Below are 19376 nucleotides of genomic sequence, written 5' to 3'. Positions count from 1 at the left end.
ATCAATCAATAATCAATCTTTTTAAAAAGAGAAAAATAGTTTAAAAAAATAAGAGAAAGGGTATGATCATTTCAGTAGATGCATAAAAAACATTTGACAAAGTACACTATCCATTCATGATAAAAACCCTCAACGAAGTAGGTTTAGAGGGAACGTATCTCAATATAATAAAGGACATATATGAAAAACCCACAGCCAATATTATACTTAGTGGTGAAAAACTGAGAGCTTTTCCCCTAAGGTCAGGAACAAGGCAAGGACATATACTCTCACCACTTTTAGTCAACATAGTAGTAGAAGCCCCAGGCACAGCACCCAGACAAGAATAAAAGGCATCAAAATTAGTAAGGAAGAAATAAAACTATTTGCAGATGACATATACTACATATAGAAAATCCTAAAGACTCTACCAAAAATAACTACTAGAACTCATAAATTCAGTAAGATTGGAGGATACAAAATCAATGTACAGAAATCCATTCCATTGCTATATACTAATAAAATAGCAGAAAGAGAAATTAAGAAACCAACTCAGGACACCGGGGCGTCACAGTGGTTAAGCGTCTGCCTTTGGTTCAGGTCGTGATCCTGGGGTCCTGGGATCAAGTCCTACATCAGGCTCCCCGCAGGGAATCTGCCTCTCCTCTGCCTATGTCTCTGCCTCTCTCTCTGTGTTTCTCATGAATAGATAAAATCTTAAAAAAAAAAAATCTCATTTACAGTTACACTTAAAATAATAAAATACTTAGGAATAAACTTAACCAAAGAGGTGAAAGACCTGTACTTTAAAAATTTTCAAACATTGGGGCCCCTGGGTGGCTCAGTCAGTTAAGCGTCCTACTCTTGGTTTTGGCCCAGGTCATGATTTCAGGGTCATGAGATTGAGCCCCTCATTGGGCTCTACTCAGTGCAGAGTCTGCTCGAGATTCTCTGTCTCCCTCTGCCCCTCCTGCTTGTGCTTGCTCTCTCTCGAATAAGTAAATAAAATCTTTAACAATACTAGCAAACATTGACACAAATGGAAGGATGTTCCATGCTCATAGATTGGAAGAACAAATATTGTTAAAATGTCCATACTACCCAAAGCAATCTATGGATCAAAATACCAACAGCATTTTTCACAGAACTACAACAAACAATCCTAAAAGTTGTATGGAACCACAAAAGACCCTGAATAGCCAAAACAATCTTGAAAAATAAAAACAAAGCTGGGGGTCAGCCCAGGTGGCTCGGTGGTTTAGCGCCGCCTTCAGCCCAGGGCATGATCCTGGAGACCTAGGATCAAGTCCCACGTCGGGATCCCTGCATGGGGCCTGCTTCTCTCTCTGCCTGTGTCTCTGCCTCCCTCTCTGTCTCTCATGAATAAATAAATAAATAAAATCTTTTTTAAAAAAGCTGAAGTATCACAGTTTCAGATTTCAAGTTTTATTACAAAGCTATAGTAATCAAAACAATATGGTACTAGCACAAAAATACACATCGATCCCTGGAACAGAATAGAAAGTCCAGAAATAAAGTCATGATTATATGGTCAATCTTTGACAAAGGAGGCAAGAATATCCAATGGGAAAAAGACAGTACCTTCAACAAGTGGTGTTGGGAAAACTGGATAGCTACATGCAAAAGTATGAAACTGGGCCAATTTCTTACACTATACACAAAAATAACTCAAGATGGATTAAAGACCTAAATATGAGACTTGAGACCATAAAAATTCCAGAAGAGAGCACAGGCAGTAATTTCTCCAGACAACAGCTGTAACGTTTTCTTAGATATGTCTCCTCAGGTAAGGTATAAATAAAACCTTTGGCACAGCAAACAATCAGCAAAACTAAAAGTCTACTGAACAGAAGATATTTGCAAATGACATCTGATAAAAGGTTAGTATCCAAAATATATAAAGAACTTAAAAAAAGAGAGAGAGCTTAAATAACACAACACCAGAAAACCAAACAATCCGATTTTAAAATGGGCAGAACACACAAACACACATTTGTCCAAAGACATAGTTGGCCAACAAACACAGGAAATGATGCTCAGTGTCACTCAACAGAGAAATGCAAATCAAAACGACGAGATATATCCTCACACCTGTCAGAATGGCTAAAATAAAAAACCCAAGAAATGGGGCACCTGGCCTGCTCAGTCAGAAGAGTGTGTGACTCTTGATCTCAGAGCTGCATGTTTGAGCCTCACGTTCGGTGTGGAGATTACATAAAAATAAAGAGTTTGCTTATCATGATGAGCTCTGAGTAATGTATTGAATTTTAGTACATCTGAAACTAATATAACACTGCATTTCAACTACACTGGAATTAATTTTTTTTAAATTAAGTTTGATAAAAAGGAAGAAAGGAATGGTAGCCTGTTAGGGAGGTCAGTGGGAGTTTTTAGAGGTGTTGGGGGGTGTTTTAGGTTGACAGACAAGAGTTGTGAAATTATGTTGTATCTAACAGAAGAATATTTGTTGAGTAGAAACTAGTCTTAGGTTCAGTTCCTGAGAGTATGTGAATTAAACTGACAGAATGCAGATTAACAGGAGAAAAGGCACAGTTTTTAATAATATTGTTATATCCAAAGGAGTGGAAAATACTAATAAGGCTAAAAATCTTGGGAACATTGGTATTTCAGAGTCAGTAGAAGAGGAAAACAACCAGGGGAGACTAATGCCAGTTATGCCAAAGAAGAAAATCTGTCAGCAACATACTGGGGTAGGAAACGGGAAAGTCATGGTGGTAAGCTGTGGACAGATCACATGATTATACACTGGGGACAAAGGGCCATTGGCAATTAGTAGATCAGTGTTGTCTTTTGAACAAGTAGCTTCAAAAAAAAAAATAAGAGTAGCTTCAGAAGAGCTAGAACAGAAACTTGAGGGCATGGGGTTGAAGACGAGCCATTATCGTTTTATTGCCTGTTAGCTGCAAATTCACCCTTTTCACCTGTTCTGTCAAAGTGCACCTGAAGCTGTGTCAGTAGAGGGCGCAGGAGACCGTGCAAGAGGAAAAGGTAGTTCGTTCTTGCAACATCTCCTATTTCCCCAGTGCTACATACCCAGGGCTGCTCCAGCACGCTGCTGCTCTGCCGTGGACAGCAGCCAGCAGCTTCCCTGAGCACCTGCTCCCACACCCAAATTACAAAAGGCAGCTTTATGGAATGCCTTTGGTGTCTGGCACGCCACCTCCTTATGAATAGCTTTTCCCCAGCACCCTAGAGCAAAGGTCATTAAATGTTTTCCTATAAAGCACCAGAAAGAATATTTTAGGTTGTACCAGCCATTGGGTCCAACACTATTCAATTCTTTTTGCTGTAGTGCAAAATAGCCACATACAATAAATGGACAAAGCTGTGCTCCAACAGAACTTTATAGATACTGACATTTTTATTTCATGTGACTTTCACATACCAGGGAATATTATTTTCAAACATTTAAAAACGCCAAAAACCATTCTTACCTCCCAGACTATGTAAAAACAGGCAGTGGCCCAGGCTGTAGGCTGTAGTTTGAGGGCTTCTGTCCTAGAGGGCAGGTTTTCACCTGGAAAGCCTCACAGCAACTTCTCAGCTCTTCGGGGAGCCACACTGCCCTCTCCCACAAGGTCTGGGATCTCAGCCCAGTGAATGGGGCTTAGCAGAAAATAGAGCTCTTCTTTGTGTGCCCTCCCAGCCCTGGGGGTAATGGCTGCTCCATATTATCTGCTATTTCCATTTTTTTTTTTTGAGATTTTATTTATTTATTCATGAGAGAGAGAGAGAGAGAATTAAGAGGCAGAGACACAGGCAGAGGGAGAAGCAGGCTCCATGCAGGGAGCCTGACATGGGACTGGATCCCAGGACTCCAGGATCACACCCTGGGCCAAAGCGCTTAACCGCTGAGCCACCCAGGGATCCCCCTATTCCCATTCTCTTTAACGTTCTCATTACTTTCTGCTGGCTCTATCAATTTCTTTTGCTGCATAACAAATTACCAGAAATTTAGCATCTGAAGACAAACATTTATTTTTTTTAATTTTATTTATTTTTTTAAGTGTTTTTTTTTTTTTAAGATTTTATTTATTTATTCATAGAGACAGAGAGAGAGAGGCAGAGACACAGGCAGAGGGAGAAGCAGGCATCATACAGAGAGCCTGAGGTGGGACTCGATCCAGGGTCTCCAGGATCACGCCCTGGGCTGCAGGCGGCACTAAACCGCTGCGCCACCAGGGCTGCCCGACAAACATTTATTATCTCAGTTTCCATGAGTCAGGAGTATAGGCATCACCTAAGTGGATCCTTTTCTCAGGGTCTCAGGACTGCAGTGATGACGGGCAGGATTGTGATCTCCTCGAGCTGGGTCCTCTTCCAAGCTTACTGGTCAGCAGAATTCAGTTCTTGAGGTTATGGGACTGAGGTCCTTCCACCCCACCCCACCCCCAACCACCTGGCCTCCTGCTGTTTCCTGATAGGTAACCGTCTCTACAACATGGCAGTTTGCTTTAAGGCTAAAGGGAGAGCAAATCTATAGTTTGTATTTCTTGTCTCCTCTCTCCAGGGGCTGTTAAAATTTCTCTCTTAATTCAGTCAAATTGGGATCCCTGGGTGGCGCAGCGGTTTGGCGCCTGCCTTTGGCCCAGGGCGTGATCCTGGAGACCCGGGATCGAATCCCACGTCGGGCTCCCGGTGCATGGAGCCTGCTTCTCCCTCTGCCTGTGTCTCTGCCTCTCTCTCTCTCTGTGTGACTATCATAAATAATAAATAAAATTAAAAAAAAAAATTCAGTCAAATTATTAGGGATCTTAATCACATCAATACCTAAAATCCCCTGGCCTTTGCCATAAAATGGAACAACTTTGGAGTGGCAGTCCATCATCTTCACAGGCCCTATCCACAGTCTTGGGGAAAGGAATATATAAAGCATATACACCAGAGATAAGAAATCTTGGGGCCATCCTAGAGTTCGGCCTGCTACAGAAGGGACAAAAATCTTCAGTAAATGTTCAATCTAGCTTTTATATTTTAATGTTGTTCTTTTCATAGCGTTTGAAGAAATTTCCTATTGAAAGCAAAATACTTCAGGATAGTTTAATTTCATATAAAATGTATTTGCACTATGATTACTCATTATGTAAGATGTTGAATAACTGGTGCTTTAACTCAACCAACCACAGCACTCATGGTTCACAACGTTCTCCATCAATTCTGCCCCAGGACATGAGTGTTTGCCAAAATGCCAATTTGTTTAAAACAAACGTAGATTCATTCAGAATAAAACTGTTTGATTTTCCTGTCAGAAGTTACACATTCTAGGTTATACATTTTATATTAAATACACAGGACTGTAAGTACTCATACAAAACTGTAATTTGTAGTTGGATTCAGAGCATTTCTCAACCTGTTACCTTATGTATATACTACGAAATTTGATTCAATAGGAGTCAAATGAAGAGTTAGGAAATTCAGTTTTAAAATGTTTTATTTCACAGGTTGTAAAAAAATGTTTATATGTACAAGACTCAAAGTAAATAGAAAGGCAGCTCTCAATCACAAATGGATGAGACAGGAGTCATTCAAACTCTACTGTGGAAGCCTATTTAAGGCACACACCTCATAAATAATTTTAACTATGCCAAGTTCTGGTTTTTATATCAGATCTGCAAAATAGGACACTGTGGTCAAATTTTAAGATTGGTAAAGTCAATTTGAAGCTGCTCATATACAGAGTACAGGTTTCACTACTACAAAGAGAAGATGTTAACTAACAAAATAATAGTCCTCAAAGATCTCTTTGTCCCCATGCTCATACATTTGTAATCTAATTTTCCTTCTTGTAGTTACTCCTCAAATTATAGTCATTATGCATTGAGTTCCCTATGCATCTCACCCATCTCCTTTATCTGAAATAGAAAAAGAGAAAAAAATTAAAATAATTTTCCAACCTTTTGTTCATCCTGAAAATAGTTTAAAAAAAAAAAAGGTGGGGGGAATCAAGACAATTCTCTCCCACATTTATGAACCTTATTTGGAACAGGTAAAATGTACTACAAGGAAGCACACACTGAATGCATGACCCACCCTGCTATTTGGAGGTAAGCTAGCCAAAGTGATGGGGGTGGAGGGGAGTAGTAGGTGAGCTGTATCTTTAACAATGGATAAGGATTTTATTAAATGTATGCCACTTTTACATCTAGTAAGAATCAATATATTTTCTATTATCAATCTTTTAACTTTACAGATGAGGAAATTAAAGTTCAGGGGTATGTGATTTGTCCCAGATCACACAATTAGTTATAGGCAGAGCTGAGACCAGATAATGGAAACTACTACTGCTGGCAAACATTGTGCTATGTGGCATGTATGAGACCAACTGCCTTCTACAGACTACTTTGTTTAATTCTTGCAACAAGTCTGTAATATTATATCCCAATTATAGATAAGGAAACATGGAAGCTTGAAGTTAAATAACTTGCCTACTCAGCTAATAAGTAGTCAAACCCACGTCTACATTGCTCTTAATCAAAACACTACATTGTTATTCCAACTTTCTGTTATGTTTCAGTTCAGGGAGAGTCTGTCCATCCCCTAGATCTGTAGTCACCAAACTTGGTAAGCCAGATGATCAACTATGATATGGGGGGAAAAGAAAATCTTACAACTTTCTACTTCTATTAGATTGTTTTCAATACTTTTTTACATTTCTATGTTTCTTGGTAAAACATTACTAAGAAGCACATATACAATTACAGATAAACGCACAAAAATGTAAAAATTGGTTGGTATACTGAAAATGGTATTGAGAGGGTTCAGGAACAAGTGTGTTTCACATCTGATTCCAAGTGACTGACATGCTAATCATCTGTTTCCACACTAATGTACATGACTAGTTAGCATGTAACAAATTCACTAGAATATAAATTAAGGTCTTTTTCAAAATGATTACTTCACTGGGACAGAGACAGTAAACAGGTCATCAGTCACACTGAGTTTCTCTAATGTGAATCCAGAGTATGCCTCTAAAAGATTCCACAAAGTTGACACTTTGTCAAACAAAAATTGTAGGCTTCCTATCCCACTATTCTTTGAGACAGAATTCAATATTAGCTAGTCTACCATGGAACTCATGCAAGAGAAAGGAAGGGGCACATGGATGGCTCATTTGGTCCAGTGTCTGACTTCAGCCCAGGTCATGATCCCAGGGGCCTGGGATTGAACCCTGCATCCTATCATCCCCTCAGCGGGGAGTCTTCTTGTGTACACACACATGTACTCTTTCTAATAAATAAAATCTTAAAAAGGGGCGGGGGGTGCACCTGGGTGGCTGGCTCAGGTCATGATCTCAAGGTCCTGGGTTTAAAGCCCTCACTGGGCTCCCTGCTCAGCAGGGAGTCTGCTTCTCCCTCTCCCTCCGACTTATGCTCGTTCCCTGTCTCAAATAAATAAAATCTTAAAAAAAAAAAAAGGGAATGTAAGTTAAGAGCAATGAAAGGCAATCCCTAAGACTCTAAGGACTATACACTATAAAGGGGCTCCAGTATAATTGAGTCCTATCAGTATCTAGGAAGGTACAGTGATTATCAGGAGTAAAGATTAAAAACGGATTTTTAAAATAAAGTAATTCATTTACCTCAGCCTTCTCATACTTTGCCATTCTGTTCTTTCTGGAAATAACCTGAATGGAAGAAAAATGATTATTATTTTAGGACTGGTATCCAAAGAAAAAGTTGATCTAAACTGACACACAAATGCTTTTAATGGACATAATTCCTATCTGAATTTAAAAATCTATTCACAGACGTTATTTCTTAAATTAAAATTTTCCTAGTAGGGCAGCCTGGGTGGCTCAGCGGTTTAGCGCTGCCTTAAGCCCAGGGTGTGACCCTAGAGACCCAGGATCGAGTCCCATGTCAGACTCCCTACATGGAGCCTGCTTCTCCCTCTGCCTGTGTCTCTGCCTTTCTGTGTGTCTCTCATGAATAAATAAACAAAATCTTAAAAAAATAAAAATAAAATTTTCCTACTATAAAGAAAAAAAAAAGCCTATACTTATCATGATGCCCACTGAGTCATGTATAGAATTGTATATCATTGCATCGTATACTTGAAAGTAATATAACACTGCATATTTCAAAAAAAGAGAAGAAGGGTGGGGGTACAGGATAACTGGGGTGATGATCATTAAGGAGGGCATGTGATGTAATGGGCACTGGGTGTTATATCCACATGATGAATCATGGAACTCTACCTCTGAAACCAGTAATATACTATATGCTAATAGAATTTAAATAAAATACCATTTAAAAAAATTAAGAACACTTTTGAGACCCTTTCCCCCCCAACCCAAAATCTTTTGGAACAACAAAAAGCCTACTACAAAAAAAAAAAAAAAAAAAAAAAAAAAACCTACTACAACCAGTGAAACAAACAACAACAACAAATTGTACTAAGAAATCCACGAACAATCTTTAATAAAATCTAACAGCTTGGTATGCCATTTTGTTCTATCCTAACAAAAATATACACACACACAAAAAATACACAGAAACTTATGTGTATGAGTTTTGGGGAAGGGGGGGCAGTCTAAAAAAGTGGGATCATACAATATCATTTCTCTCCTTGCACAGCCTGTATTAACAGCACAGGAACCTTTCCAGATTAAAAGATACAGATTGTACTCATTCTTTTTAATAACTTTACTCCATATCACGTATATTCCACAATCTACTCCTCTGTTCTCCCACAGATGTACACTCAGGTTATTTCCAGATTCATCCTTACTAGCAACAACACAATACATAACCTTGACCATGCTTCCTATGTACCTGTGCTTTTTTTTTTTTTAATAATAAATTTATTTTTTATTGGCGTTCAATTTGCCAACATACAGAATAACACCCAGGGCTCATCCCGTCAAGTGCTCCCCTCAGTGCCCGTCACCCATTCACCCCCACCCCCCGCCCTCCTCCCCTTCCACCTGTGCTTTCATTTCTATAGGACAGTTTGTTTTCTATCATTCTCTCATGTGTTTATTTTCCATCTGGATTTCTTCTGTAAATCATATATCCATGACTTCTGCTATGCTTTATTTAATGTTCTCATCAATTTGTAAGAACTTGTTTTATATTATGTATAACAGTCTTTCTGGCTTTATGCATTACATTTTCTCCTAACCGACTGTTGATATTTTTACTTTATAGTATCTTTGCCATACAAAATGTTTAATTTCAATTTACTGAAATATGTGTATTTTCATTCATGGATTCTAGATTTCTTGCTTTATTTGGTTACCACAAGATTGTACAAACATTTCCTAAATTAATTTTAAGACTGGTTCTAATTTTTTAAACATTTTAACCATAATCCAATTGGAATATGTGTTTGAATATGGTGTGCTATGCATAATGTGCCATTCATACTGTTGAGCAATATAGCTCGCCCTGATGAGGTGAAATGGGAATTCAACTTTTGTTTTCTTCCAGTAGACAGCTGAGTATAATTCCATTGAGCTGAAAACATAAGTTCCCACATACTCTCACTTCTATTTCTGAATTCTGCTATATTGTTAAGATTTTCTAATGCTGGAGCACCTTTACATTTCTAGAATAAACCCTGTCTGTTCAGGTGGTACCTTCTCCATCTGAAGCACTGCTACATTCGATTTGCTAATCTTTTGTTTACAACTGCTTTTCATAGTTACCACTTTTAATCCTTTCCAAACTAACTTTAGTTGGTGTTCTGTTGTTTCATTAAATGGTTTGGGAGTTCGGGTATTTTGCACCAACGCTAGCAGGACTGTCAGGACTATCTGCAGTGAGAGCTAAAGGACATCTGCTGCTTGATAGCAACATAAGTGACCTATGAGGTGCTCGGCTACAAGCTTTTCTCCGGCTAGTATCCTTTCTTGCTTCATAAAGTGACTGTTTTATAAAAAAGGACCAGATGTTGGGCAGCCCGGGTGGCTCAGCAGTTTAGCGCCACCTTCAGTCCAGGGCATGATCCTGGAGACCAGGATCGAGTCCCATGTCTGGCTCCCTGCATGGAGCCTGCTTCTCCCTCTGCATGTGTCTCTGCCTCTCTCTCTCTGGGTCTCTCATGAATAAAGAAATAAAATCTTAAAAAAAAAAAAAAAAAAAAAGACCAGATGCAAGAGATTCATTCACTACACAGAATTATAAAAAATGAAGATGTTTCATTAATATGTTCTGGAAAATGCCCTTAAGTGAAAGTTGACTTGTTCTATACTCACCAGCACAACGATTCCAGCAATAACTGCTAGTGTCACAACCACAATGACAGCGATAATACCAGCTTGTAGACCCTGCATTGAAAATTCAGGTGGTTTTTCATCAACATAGTAAATTGCAGTTCGACCAGGATCCAGATCCAATTGTTCCCCGTTTACTCTTAGGTCCATTTTACTGGAATGGAACAAGGATTCGTCTTTAACCTGTATGGAGAAGGAGAAAAGCAATTTAAAATACTTAAGGAAACCGACCATGGCCACATAGAATTACTTGCCAATTATACACAGAAAGAACTGCTACCAAGGATCTTTGTGGTTTCAGTGGTAACAATCTCATATGCTGAAACTCTAAAAAAAGCCTTTTTACCGCGGGAAATTGCCAAACATATACGAAAGTAAAAAGAATAGTATAACGAATTTCTGTTATCCCTATCATCCTGGATTCAACAATAGCAACATTCGGCCAACTTGTTCAATCCATTCTTCTATCCTTCTGCTTCTCCTCCTCCCCCCTGGGCCAGTTAGTTATTTGAGGTAAATCTCAGGTTTCATCAGACGATGGCTCACTAGAATATATTAAAGTATATTCATTTTTTTGTAATATATTAAAGTAGAAACAAACTATTTTCATCACACTGGTTGATTAATCACATACAGCATTTCTAACATAACTTCTTGTTCATGGACATTATAATGGAAGGCTACACACACACAAACGAAGTAACTATCAAGGACGTGATAGGTAAGAATTATGAGAAAATAATGTAGGTAAAAGAATTTGAAAAAAAGCCATAAATATATAACAAACAGGTCAGAAAGGTGAGGAATGTACATGGGAGGGATGAGGACTAAGTTAACTGCAGCACAAGAACCACTAGGAGAACAGAGGTGTGGCTGATGTGGAGAAAAAGATGATGAAAGATCTTGAATCCACGAAGCATGCCAGACATTATAGTCATTTCTAAACACAGGAATAAAATAAAGGAGATTATACTCACATCTTTTTCAAAATAATAAGCCACATCAGCTATGTCCACATCATTCTGAGCTTTCTGAGATGAATTTTGCATCAGATCAATAGTGATAAGATCATTCTCATACTGGGGGGAAAAATGAAAAATACTAAATTAATATTGGTACAACCAAAATCATGTAAAAATATGGTTCAATTATCAGAATATTCAGTTTTTGATGTTCTGTAATCTACATATGTCAGTGTTCCTTTCCATTAGTGGGTAACTCTTATTTAAAAATCTTTGGGAAAAAAAAAAAAAAATCTTTGGGAAGGGGTGCCTGGGTGACTCAGTGATTGAGCATCTGTCTTTGGCTCACAGCGGCGTGATCCTGGGGGTGATCCTGGGGTCGTGGGATCAAGTCCCACATCGAGCTCCCTGCAGGGAGCTTGCTTCTTCCTCTGCCTGTGTCTATGTCTCTCTCTCATGATTAAATAAATAAAATCTTTAAAAAAAATAAATAAAAAATCCGTGGGAAGTTTTAAAATCTATCCAAGAGAAACAAGACAGCAATGCAACTAAAGGTTAGGATGATGCAAATTTTCTTTTCAAAAGATAATTTTCTCCCCTTGAAAAAAATTTTTTTTTCCCTTGAAAAAAATTTAAAACAAGATATTAAAATATCTTATTTGAAAAACAAAAGAGGGATCCCTGGGTGGCGCAGTGGTTTAGCGCCTGCCTTTGGCCCAGGGCGCGATCCTGGAGACCCGGGATCGAATCCCACATCGGGCTCCCGGTGCATGGAGCCTGCTTCTCCCTCTGCCTATGTCTCTGCTTCTCTCTCTCTCTCTCTCTCTGTGTGACTATCATAAATAAAAAAAAAAAAAAAAAAAAAAGAAAAACAAAAGAATCTTATTTAGAGGGTGCCTGGCTGGCTCAGTCTGTATAGCATGTGACTCTTTTTTTTTTTTTTTTAAAGATTTTATTTATTTATTCATAGAGTCAGAGAGAGAAAGAGGCAGAGACACAGGCAGAGGGAGAAGCAGGCATCATACAGAGAGCCTGATGTAGGACTCGATCCAGGGTCTCTAGGATCACGCTCTGGGCTGCAGGTGGCGCTAAACCGCTGTGCCACTGGGGCTGCCCAGCATGTGACTCTGGATCTCAAGGTCCTGAGTTCAAGCCTTACATTGGTTATAGACCTTATTTTAAAAAAAACAAAACATTCAAAAAATAAAAAAATAAAACAAAAAAAAACAAAACAAAACAAACAAAAAATAAACCATCTTATTTGGTTAGAAGTACTTTAAAAATAAAATGCTAAAGAAATGCAGTCCAAAATGCACTATACATTTACCATGTTCTGCTTTAAATAGGCAAAAAGGCATATTCCTTCCTATCCTTAAAAATGACATCAATTTTCTGCCTTGAAGAAATTTCATCACATTATTCAAGTATTTTTCAACCAGGATATTTTCCTTAAGGGTAAAACTGAGGTTTTTAAAGGTTAGGGAAGGAAAACAACAATAGGAAATTGAGTTAAGTGTCCAGGGTTTAAAGTGTTAGTCAAATGCAGTTTGACCACTACCAGAAGTCATACCCAAACCATACTATCACCCACCAACTTTCTGAAGCTCATTTACTAAAAACAAAAATCTTACCAGAATATTTGTGATGTATTTTGGATCCAGTTGATAACGGTTTTTGAGTGTCTCCTTAAGTGCACTGTAAATAATTAAAAATCTTTGTCTTAGAAAAAAGCATACTACACAACATTAAGCAGCACTATTTTTTTTAAGAAGCACTACTTTTTATTTTTATTTATTTTTTAAAGATTTTACTTATTTATTCATGAGAGACACAGAGAAAGGCAGAGACATAGGCAGAGGGAGAAGGAGACTCCCTGTGGGGAGCCCAATGTGGGACTCCATCCCAGGACCCCAGGATCATGCCTTGAGCCCAAGGCAGACCCTCAACCACTGAGCCACCCAGGCATCCAAGCACTAGTTTTTATCTAAGCAGGTAGTTCAAGCTCTAGAATTATCATTAACCAACCTTGTTTTAAAATAGTTATGCCAGTACTCCTGGGTGGCTCAGTGGTTGTGCGTCTGCCTTTGGCTCAGGGTATGATCCCGGAATTCTGGGATCTAGTCCCACATCAGGCTCCCTGCAAGGAGCCTGCTTCTCCCTCTCTCTTTGTCTCTGCCTTCTGTGTCCCTCTGTGTCTGCATTTATTTATTTATTTATTTATTTATTTATTTATTTATTTATTTATTTATATTCATTCAAATAAATAAATATTTATTCAAATAAAATCTTAAAAAAAAGTTATGCCATTCTGCAACTATCATAATAATAACTGATTCAGGCTAGAATCATTTACTGATGCTTGATTAGAAACAGGGTATTTATACAGGATCCTAGTATCTGTCCACATATTATATTTATTAATTACAAAAAGGTGGGGTGCCTACGTGGCTCAGTATGCTAAGCATTGGCCTTCAGCTCAGGTCAGGATCCTAGGGTCCTGAGATCAAGCCCCACAACAGGCTCCCTGCTCAGTGCAGAAACTTTCTCCCTCTGCCTCTGCCGCTACCCCCCTCTGCTTGTGCTCTCTCTCTCAAATAAATGAATAAAATCTTTAAAAAAATTTTTTTAATTAAAAAAATTACAGAGGTAAACAGTAACTGTATATTACAAACCTGATATCCCCTTAACCACAGTTATCACTAATAAAGGACAAGAATACATCATGTACTTCCTGACATGAAGTACTAAGAAGGACACAAAATCACTTAAGTAGTTTTTCTGTCAAAAATGCTTAACTTGGATTTAAGGAAATTTCATATAAATCCAAATCTGAGAGACATTCTATGAAATAATTTGCCTATATTCTTCAAAAATATCTATACGTGTTTAGGTAGATATAGAAAGTACACATACATGTACCTATATAAAAAGAAAATGGGGTAAAACATTCATTGGTGAATCTGAGTGAAGAGTACTATAGGAATCTGTACTATTCTTGCAACTCTATTTCAAAATAAGATTAAAATATTACTGATGGTATTTTATGTTTCATAAATATAAAAAAGCATTAAGACTTGTACAAGTTTTTCTAATGGTGTAGAAGGAAGATCTGAGTATCAACTGTGCAAATATAATGCACTTAACAATACGTACTTTTGCAAACTTTGTGTATCATAAGGTGTTTCTCTTGTTTTGTGTTTTAATTCAATGATGATCCAGCTGTAAAGCAAAAAAACAGTATTTATTTATTAACTGACCATACCAACTCAACCTTTTATAGTATTTTCCTGATAAGCTAATAGCAAAATTCCCAAGTGGAACCACAGTATAATCAACAGGAAAAAATTTATGCAATAGGTTTGCCCTTAATTTCTTCCTTGGCCCCCACACACATTGCTTATAAAGCACTCATCCAGGAGAAAACATCTCTCTATCTCTCTCTCTTCCTTCCTTCCCTTCCTTTTTCCTTTTCTTTCTTTTTCTTTTCTTTCTTAAGAAAACACCTTTCAAACAAGTCAACCTCTGGCTTTGGGTCACAATACCCAAGGTCATGTAAAGCCAAGGCTTAGCTGGTCATGCCAGGCCATGTTCAAGGGAAGAGACCTAAAGGCACTGAGAGAAACAGAGAAAAGTGACCTTGAGGCTCCAGAACACCAAAGGAGAGAGTGTCTGCCTTGGTCTGGATAACTTTCCAGCTCTAGTCACCTTTAATAAAATCTTTTTTGCTTAAGCTACCTCGAGTGTTTCTATTCCTTTTCAATGCATAAATCCGAGACAAACATACCTCGTTTTTTTTTTTTTATTTTTATTTAAATTCTAGTTAGTTAACATGTAGTCCAATACTAGTTTCAGCACTAACCGTATCTGGTTTTAAAACACAATAAATGAACAAATATATAAACAGGTTACAGTTTTCACTACATTTAACCGCAATCCAACTTTAAGATCTGAACTTTAAGAACTTTAAATCTGAACACTAATCCAACTTTAAGATCTGAAGTGTTAAATAAAAATAGAAGAGGGGAAAAAACATAGAAGAGGAAAATCATGTTTAGTATGCTGCCACAAGAAAAAATTGTTAAAATAAGAACAACATATTGCTAGTGAATTCATAAAATATCTCTGGAGGGTTATATAACAAACTGGGTAGCTGGGGGGTAGAGATAAAATGGAAGCTTTCACTGTATATATATTCTTTCCTCTCCTTTTGAATTCTAAACCACCAAATCATATTACATATTCAAAAATAACTTTACTTAAATGAATCTGAAAAGCATGAAAACAAGGAATATGAGCAGCCAAACTCACTAGGTCCTCACTCGTTCAGTGCAGGATATTTCAGTGTCCTTATCAGTTCTTCGGACCCCAGCAGTGTTCACACACCAGCACGTGGTGGTGCCATTGCACTGCTTGGCTTTAAAGAGCCCCTTCTCATCACAGTCGGGATCATAGAGCCCGTCGTTATTCTGGAAAGCTCCCTCAGGTCTCGCTCTTCTCCCAGACTTTGTGCGGGTCATTTCTGCCTTCATAACCAAACATTTGGTTGCCACTGAAAGGTAAGCTTAATGTTACACTGCAAAGTAACTACAGTTTTATGCTTAAGGAAAAAAAATTTTTAATTTAACTCCAAACTCCCAGAGCCAAAGATCACAGCAGACTGACATGCTCCCATGTTCACTTTATAAATTTTAAGAAGATTCAGCAAGGAGATAATTTTGACAAAATAACACGATTCAAATTTGAGCCAAAAAAATGCTTCTGATTCCAGACACATCAATTAAAGAAGGCTAAGTCAAAATACAATTTTTAAGGGCAATGAGAATATTCTACTCACGTTTTGAGCAAATGACAGAATTTTGTGCACCAATTGAAGTACATTCGCACTGATTATTTATGTTCAAAGAGCAGTTTGTGGTCAGTTTGTAGTTTTCACAGATACATGCTAGATAAATGAAAAAAACAAAATCCCACTTTAAAATGTGAGTTTTTTTAAAAAATAAATAAAATAAAATGTGAGTCCAACTATGAGCTCTGGTGTCTCAGCTAAATTATACTCTAACAACAATGCCTAAGTTACAGGGCCACAAAGTCTTTAAAAATGGTCCCAAGTGCACCCCTGGTGGCGCAGCGGTTTAGCGCCGCCTGCAGCCTGGGGTGTGATCCTGGAGACCCAGGATCTAGTCCCACATCAGGCTCCCTGCATGGAGCCTGCTTCTCCCTCTGCCTGTGTCTCTGCCTCTCTCTCTCTCCCTCTGAATAAATAAATTAAAAAAAAAAAATGGTCCCAAGTGTTTTCTTTTTCAGCTCTAATTTGAATGGCTCATAGTATGGTGAATAGTTTGTATATATTTTACAGACACATAGTCTAATTTGCATGTATTCCCAATTTGATTTTGTTAAGCCAATAACAGCCATGCAAACATCGTATTCAGCTTTGCCTCCATGATTCTCCCAGTCTCAGATCCTTTTCTCCCCAGGTACTGCTGAACAAACCCTTGCTTGTTAGCTACGGACTCTTTTCCGGAGAAACTCAACAATTCCAATCCTAGGATCTGTGAATAACTCACATTTCCGCCCTCCTCCCAAGGCCATTTTCTTAAAAAGAGATGCTTGCTTTTAAGCTTAATGGTAACATAACCCTTGGAAAAAATTATACTTTCAAATGAACTTGGGGTACTTTTGTTTGTGGCCTTCCTAACCAAATGAAATCCTAGTACCCAACTTTTAAAGTGATATGGCAAAGCTTATCCTGGATATCAATGCCAGTTTAACAGTTATATCTTTGACTATCTCAAAAGTTCGTTGTAACTTCAAATTGGCAAGCCCCTCTAGTTCCTTTTAATTGTCCAGCTAAGAAAATGCGATCATTAACAACAAAAACCACTGTGACAAACCAAATTTTTATATAGCTCCTTCATATCTCAAGTTGGCTTTAACCATTCCCTGTTTAAATTATGATTAGGGCACATGGGTGGCTCAAGGGCTGAGCAGCTGCCTTCGGCTCAGGTCATGATCCCGGGTCTGGGATTGAGTCCCGCACTGGGCCCCCTGCATGGAGTTGGCTTCTCCCTCTGCCTGTGTCTGCCTCTGTGGGTCTCTCATGAATGAATGAATGAATGAATGAATGAATGAATGAATAAATAAAATCTTTTTAGAAAAATTATGATTAATATGAACCACCTGAATAATCCATCCAGCACTAAACTGTGTTGGGATCACAAAAGGAGACAGTGGCTGCCCTCAAGGAGCTAAAGCCTTATGCAGCACTCTTGCTCTTTTCGGCTCAAAAGCACCTTTGCGTGGCCAGGGGATGTGAAATTTAAAAGAGAACCAATCAGGTACAGACTTTCTGACCATACAACTAGAGCAACTAGCATCACTTTAAAGCAATTTAAGTACTTAGCCTTATCCTGAGCTAGAAAAACTGCCATTCTTGTGAAAGTATAACGCATCAGGCCCATGCCCCGTTGACGCATAGAGACGGTTCGGGGCAGCTCTGGCCAACTGCCGCTTCACTCCCGGCCTCCATCTTACAGACTAGCAGGAGGCGGCAGACAAGTTGTTTATTCCGAACGAAGAAAACGAAAACTGTAATCAAATCACACGTCCAATACGTGGACAATGGCGCTACCTTCCTCCCCGAGATTGTTTCGTCACCCCTTTGAAACCGCGGTTTCCAGGCCCGAAAGAAATGGACAACTCTGCACGTTCTGCGGGAGTAAAAACACTTTCGCTCACAAGATGTGAAACCGGGTTTCGGTTTAGGGCAAGGTTCACAGCAAACGTCTAGGAGACAGACGTCCTGGTCATCGACCGAGGGATTCTCTCGGGGGGCGGGCGGGATCGCGGGGGTTTGTTTCCACCCTGTACAGTCATCGGGGCTTCTGGGGTCGCCGCAGCGCACTCGGCCTTACCCCCACGAGCCTTACACGAGGGGGCAACGCGCCAGGCGCTGCGGCCCAGGACCTGCTCCCGCGCAGGTGCGCGCGGCCCGGCCTCCCCGCAGCCACCTGTGCCCGCGCGAGGCGCACATCCGGGGCCAGCGGCCCGCGCCCGGGGGGGGGAGGGGGGCGGCCGCCAACTCCGCGCGGAGGCCCCTCGGCCCCGGCCCCGCTCCCCCCCCTCCCCGGCCGCGGGCCAGCTTCCCGGGGAGCCGCGCAGAGCGGCGGGGAGGGGCGGGGTGGGGCGTCTCCCCGGCGGCCGCCTCCCGCGCCCTCCCCACCGGGTCGGCCTCGGACGCGGGGCCCGGCCGCGCCGCCCGAGCCCGCGACTCCGCTCCTTACCTCTCTGAGCCACCGCCACCGCCGCGGTGGCCGCCGCGAGCAGCAGCCCGCACGCGAGGACCTGGGGCCGCGCCATGCCGCGCGCGTCGTCGTCGAGGGGCCGCGGGGCGCGGGGGGCGCGGGGGGCGCGGGGCGGCGGGAGCCCGGGGCCGGCCGGGGCGGGGGCCTGGGAGGCGCGGGGCGGCGGGAGCTCGGCGGCGGGGCGCGGGCGGGCGGGCGGGCGGGCGGTGCGAGCTCGCCGAGGGACTGCGCGCTCTGCGGCCGCGGCGGGGCGGAGCGGACCTGCCGGACCTGCCGGCCCCGCCCCCGGCCCCGCCCCGGGCCGCTCACCTCTGCCCGCGGGGCCCCGCGTGAGTCACCGCCTGCGGGGGGCGGGGGGGGGCAGGTGCTCGCGGGCGGCGCCGCGGCAGGTGCTCCGCCCTGGGCCCGCGGGAGCTGGAGGGCGGTGGGCTGCGGCCGCGACAGCCGGCGGGACTCTTGGTGGCCACCGAGAAAGTCGGGAAAAAACGGAGTCTTCCTTCTGCCGGAGGCAGCACGACTCCGAACCTGGGACCTGGGAGAGATGGGGCCTGAAACAAAGAGGGAGAAGTTGGGAACAGGAAGCTGGAAGCTAAAATGGAATACAAGGGAAGCCGGAGTACGGTCGGAACCACAATAAAAAAAAAAAAAAAGAAAAAAGAAAAAAAAAAAAAAGTCGACCTTTGAGCCGCACCTGGCAGTCACACTCCTTTGAAACTAGAAAAGAAAAGAAAGAAAGAAAGAAAGAAAGAAAGAAAGAAAGAAAGAAAGAAAGAAAGAAAAGAAAGAAACTAGAAAAGAGAACTCTCCCTGGTTCTGTGGTTGAGAAATTCTTGTTCTTTACAGTTTCATTCTTTTCCCTTTGTTATAAGCATT

General features: G+C 40.7%; 1 protein-coding gene across 2 annotated transcripts; it reads right to left on the bottom strand.

The window, feature by feature from the left end:
• Positions 1–5434: 5434 nt before the first annotated feature.
• Positions 5435–18632, bottom strand: EPCAM (epithelial cell adhesion molecule). 2 transcript variants are annotated; one of them, XM_077915306.1, is made up of 9 exons: positions 18483–18632; positions 16034–16141; positions 15508–15748; positions 14353–14418; positions 12831–12894; positions 11215–11316; positions 10220–10420; positions 7601–7645; positions 5435–5873 (listed from the first exon to the last, which is right to left on the bottom strand). In XM_077915306.1, exons 1-9 carry the CDS (start codon positions 18556–18558, stop codon positions 5832–5834), a joined length of 945 nt encoding a protein of 314 aa, XP_077771432.1. In that variant the 5' UTR covers positions 18559–18632; the 3' UTR covers positions 5435–5831. The 2 variants fall into 2 exon arrangements, with proteins under 2 accessions (XP_077771432.1, XP_077771433.1); XM_077915307.1 differs by lacking the exon at positions 18483–18632 and adding an exon at positions 17380–17485.
• Between the last annotated feature and the right edge of the window lie 744 nt (positions 18633–19376).

The sequence above is a fragment of the Canis aureus genome, chromosome 11, assembly GCF_053574225.1.
Source record: "Canis aureus isolate CA01 chromosome 11, VMU_Caureus_v.1.0, whole genome shotgun sequence".
Taxonomy (NCBI): domain Eukaryota; kingdom Metazoa; phylum Chordata; class Mammalia; order Carnivora; family Canidae; genus Canis; species Canis aureus.
Note: the sequence above shows the minus strand (reverse complement) of the source record. Positions and strands in the feature narration are given on the sequence as shown.

What these genes read in the sequence shown, in the direction of transcription:
- EPCAM (XM_077915306.1), bottom strand. Translation starts at nt 18,558, where the DNA reads ATGGCGCGGCCCCAGGTCCTCGCGTGCGGGCTGCTGCTCGCGGCGGCC. An exon ending in GATACACAAAGTTTGCAAAA is followed by an intron (nt 12,895 to 14,352) that starts GTACGTATTGTT and finishes AATTATTTACAG; the next exon opens with TGCACTTAAGGAGACACTCA. An exon ending in CAAAGTATGAGAAGGCTGAG is followed by an intron (nt 5,874 to 7,600) that starts GTAAATGAATTA and finishes TTTCTATTTCAG; the next exon opens with ATAAAGGAGATGGGTGAGAT.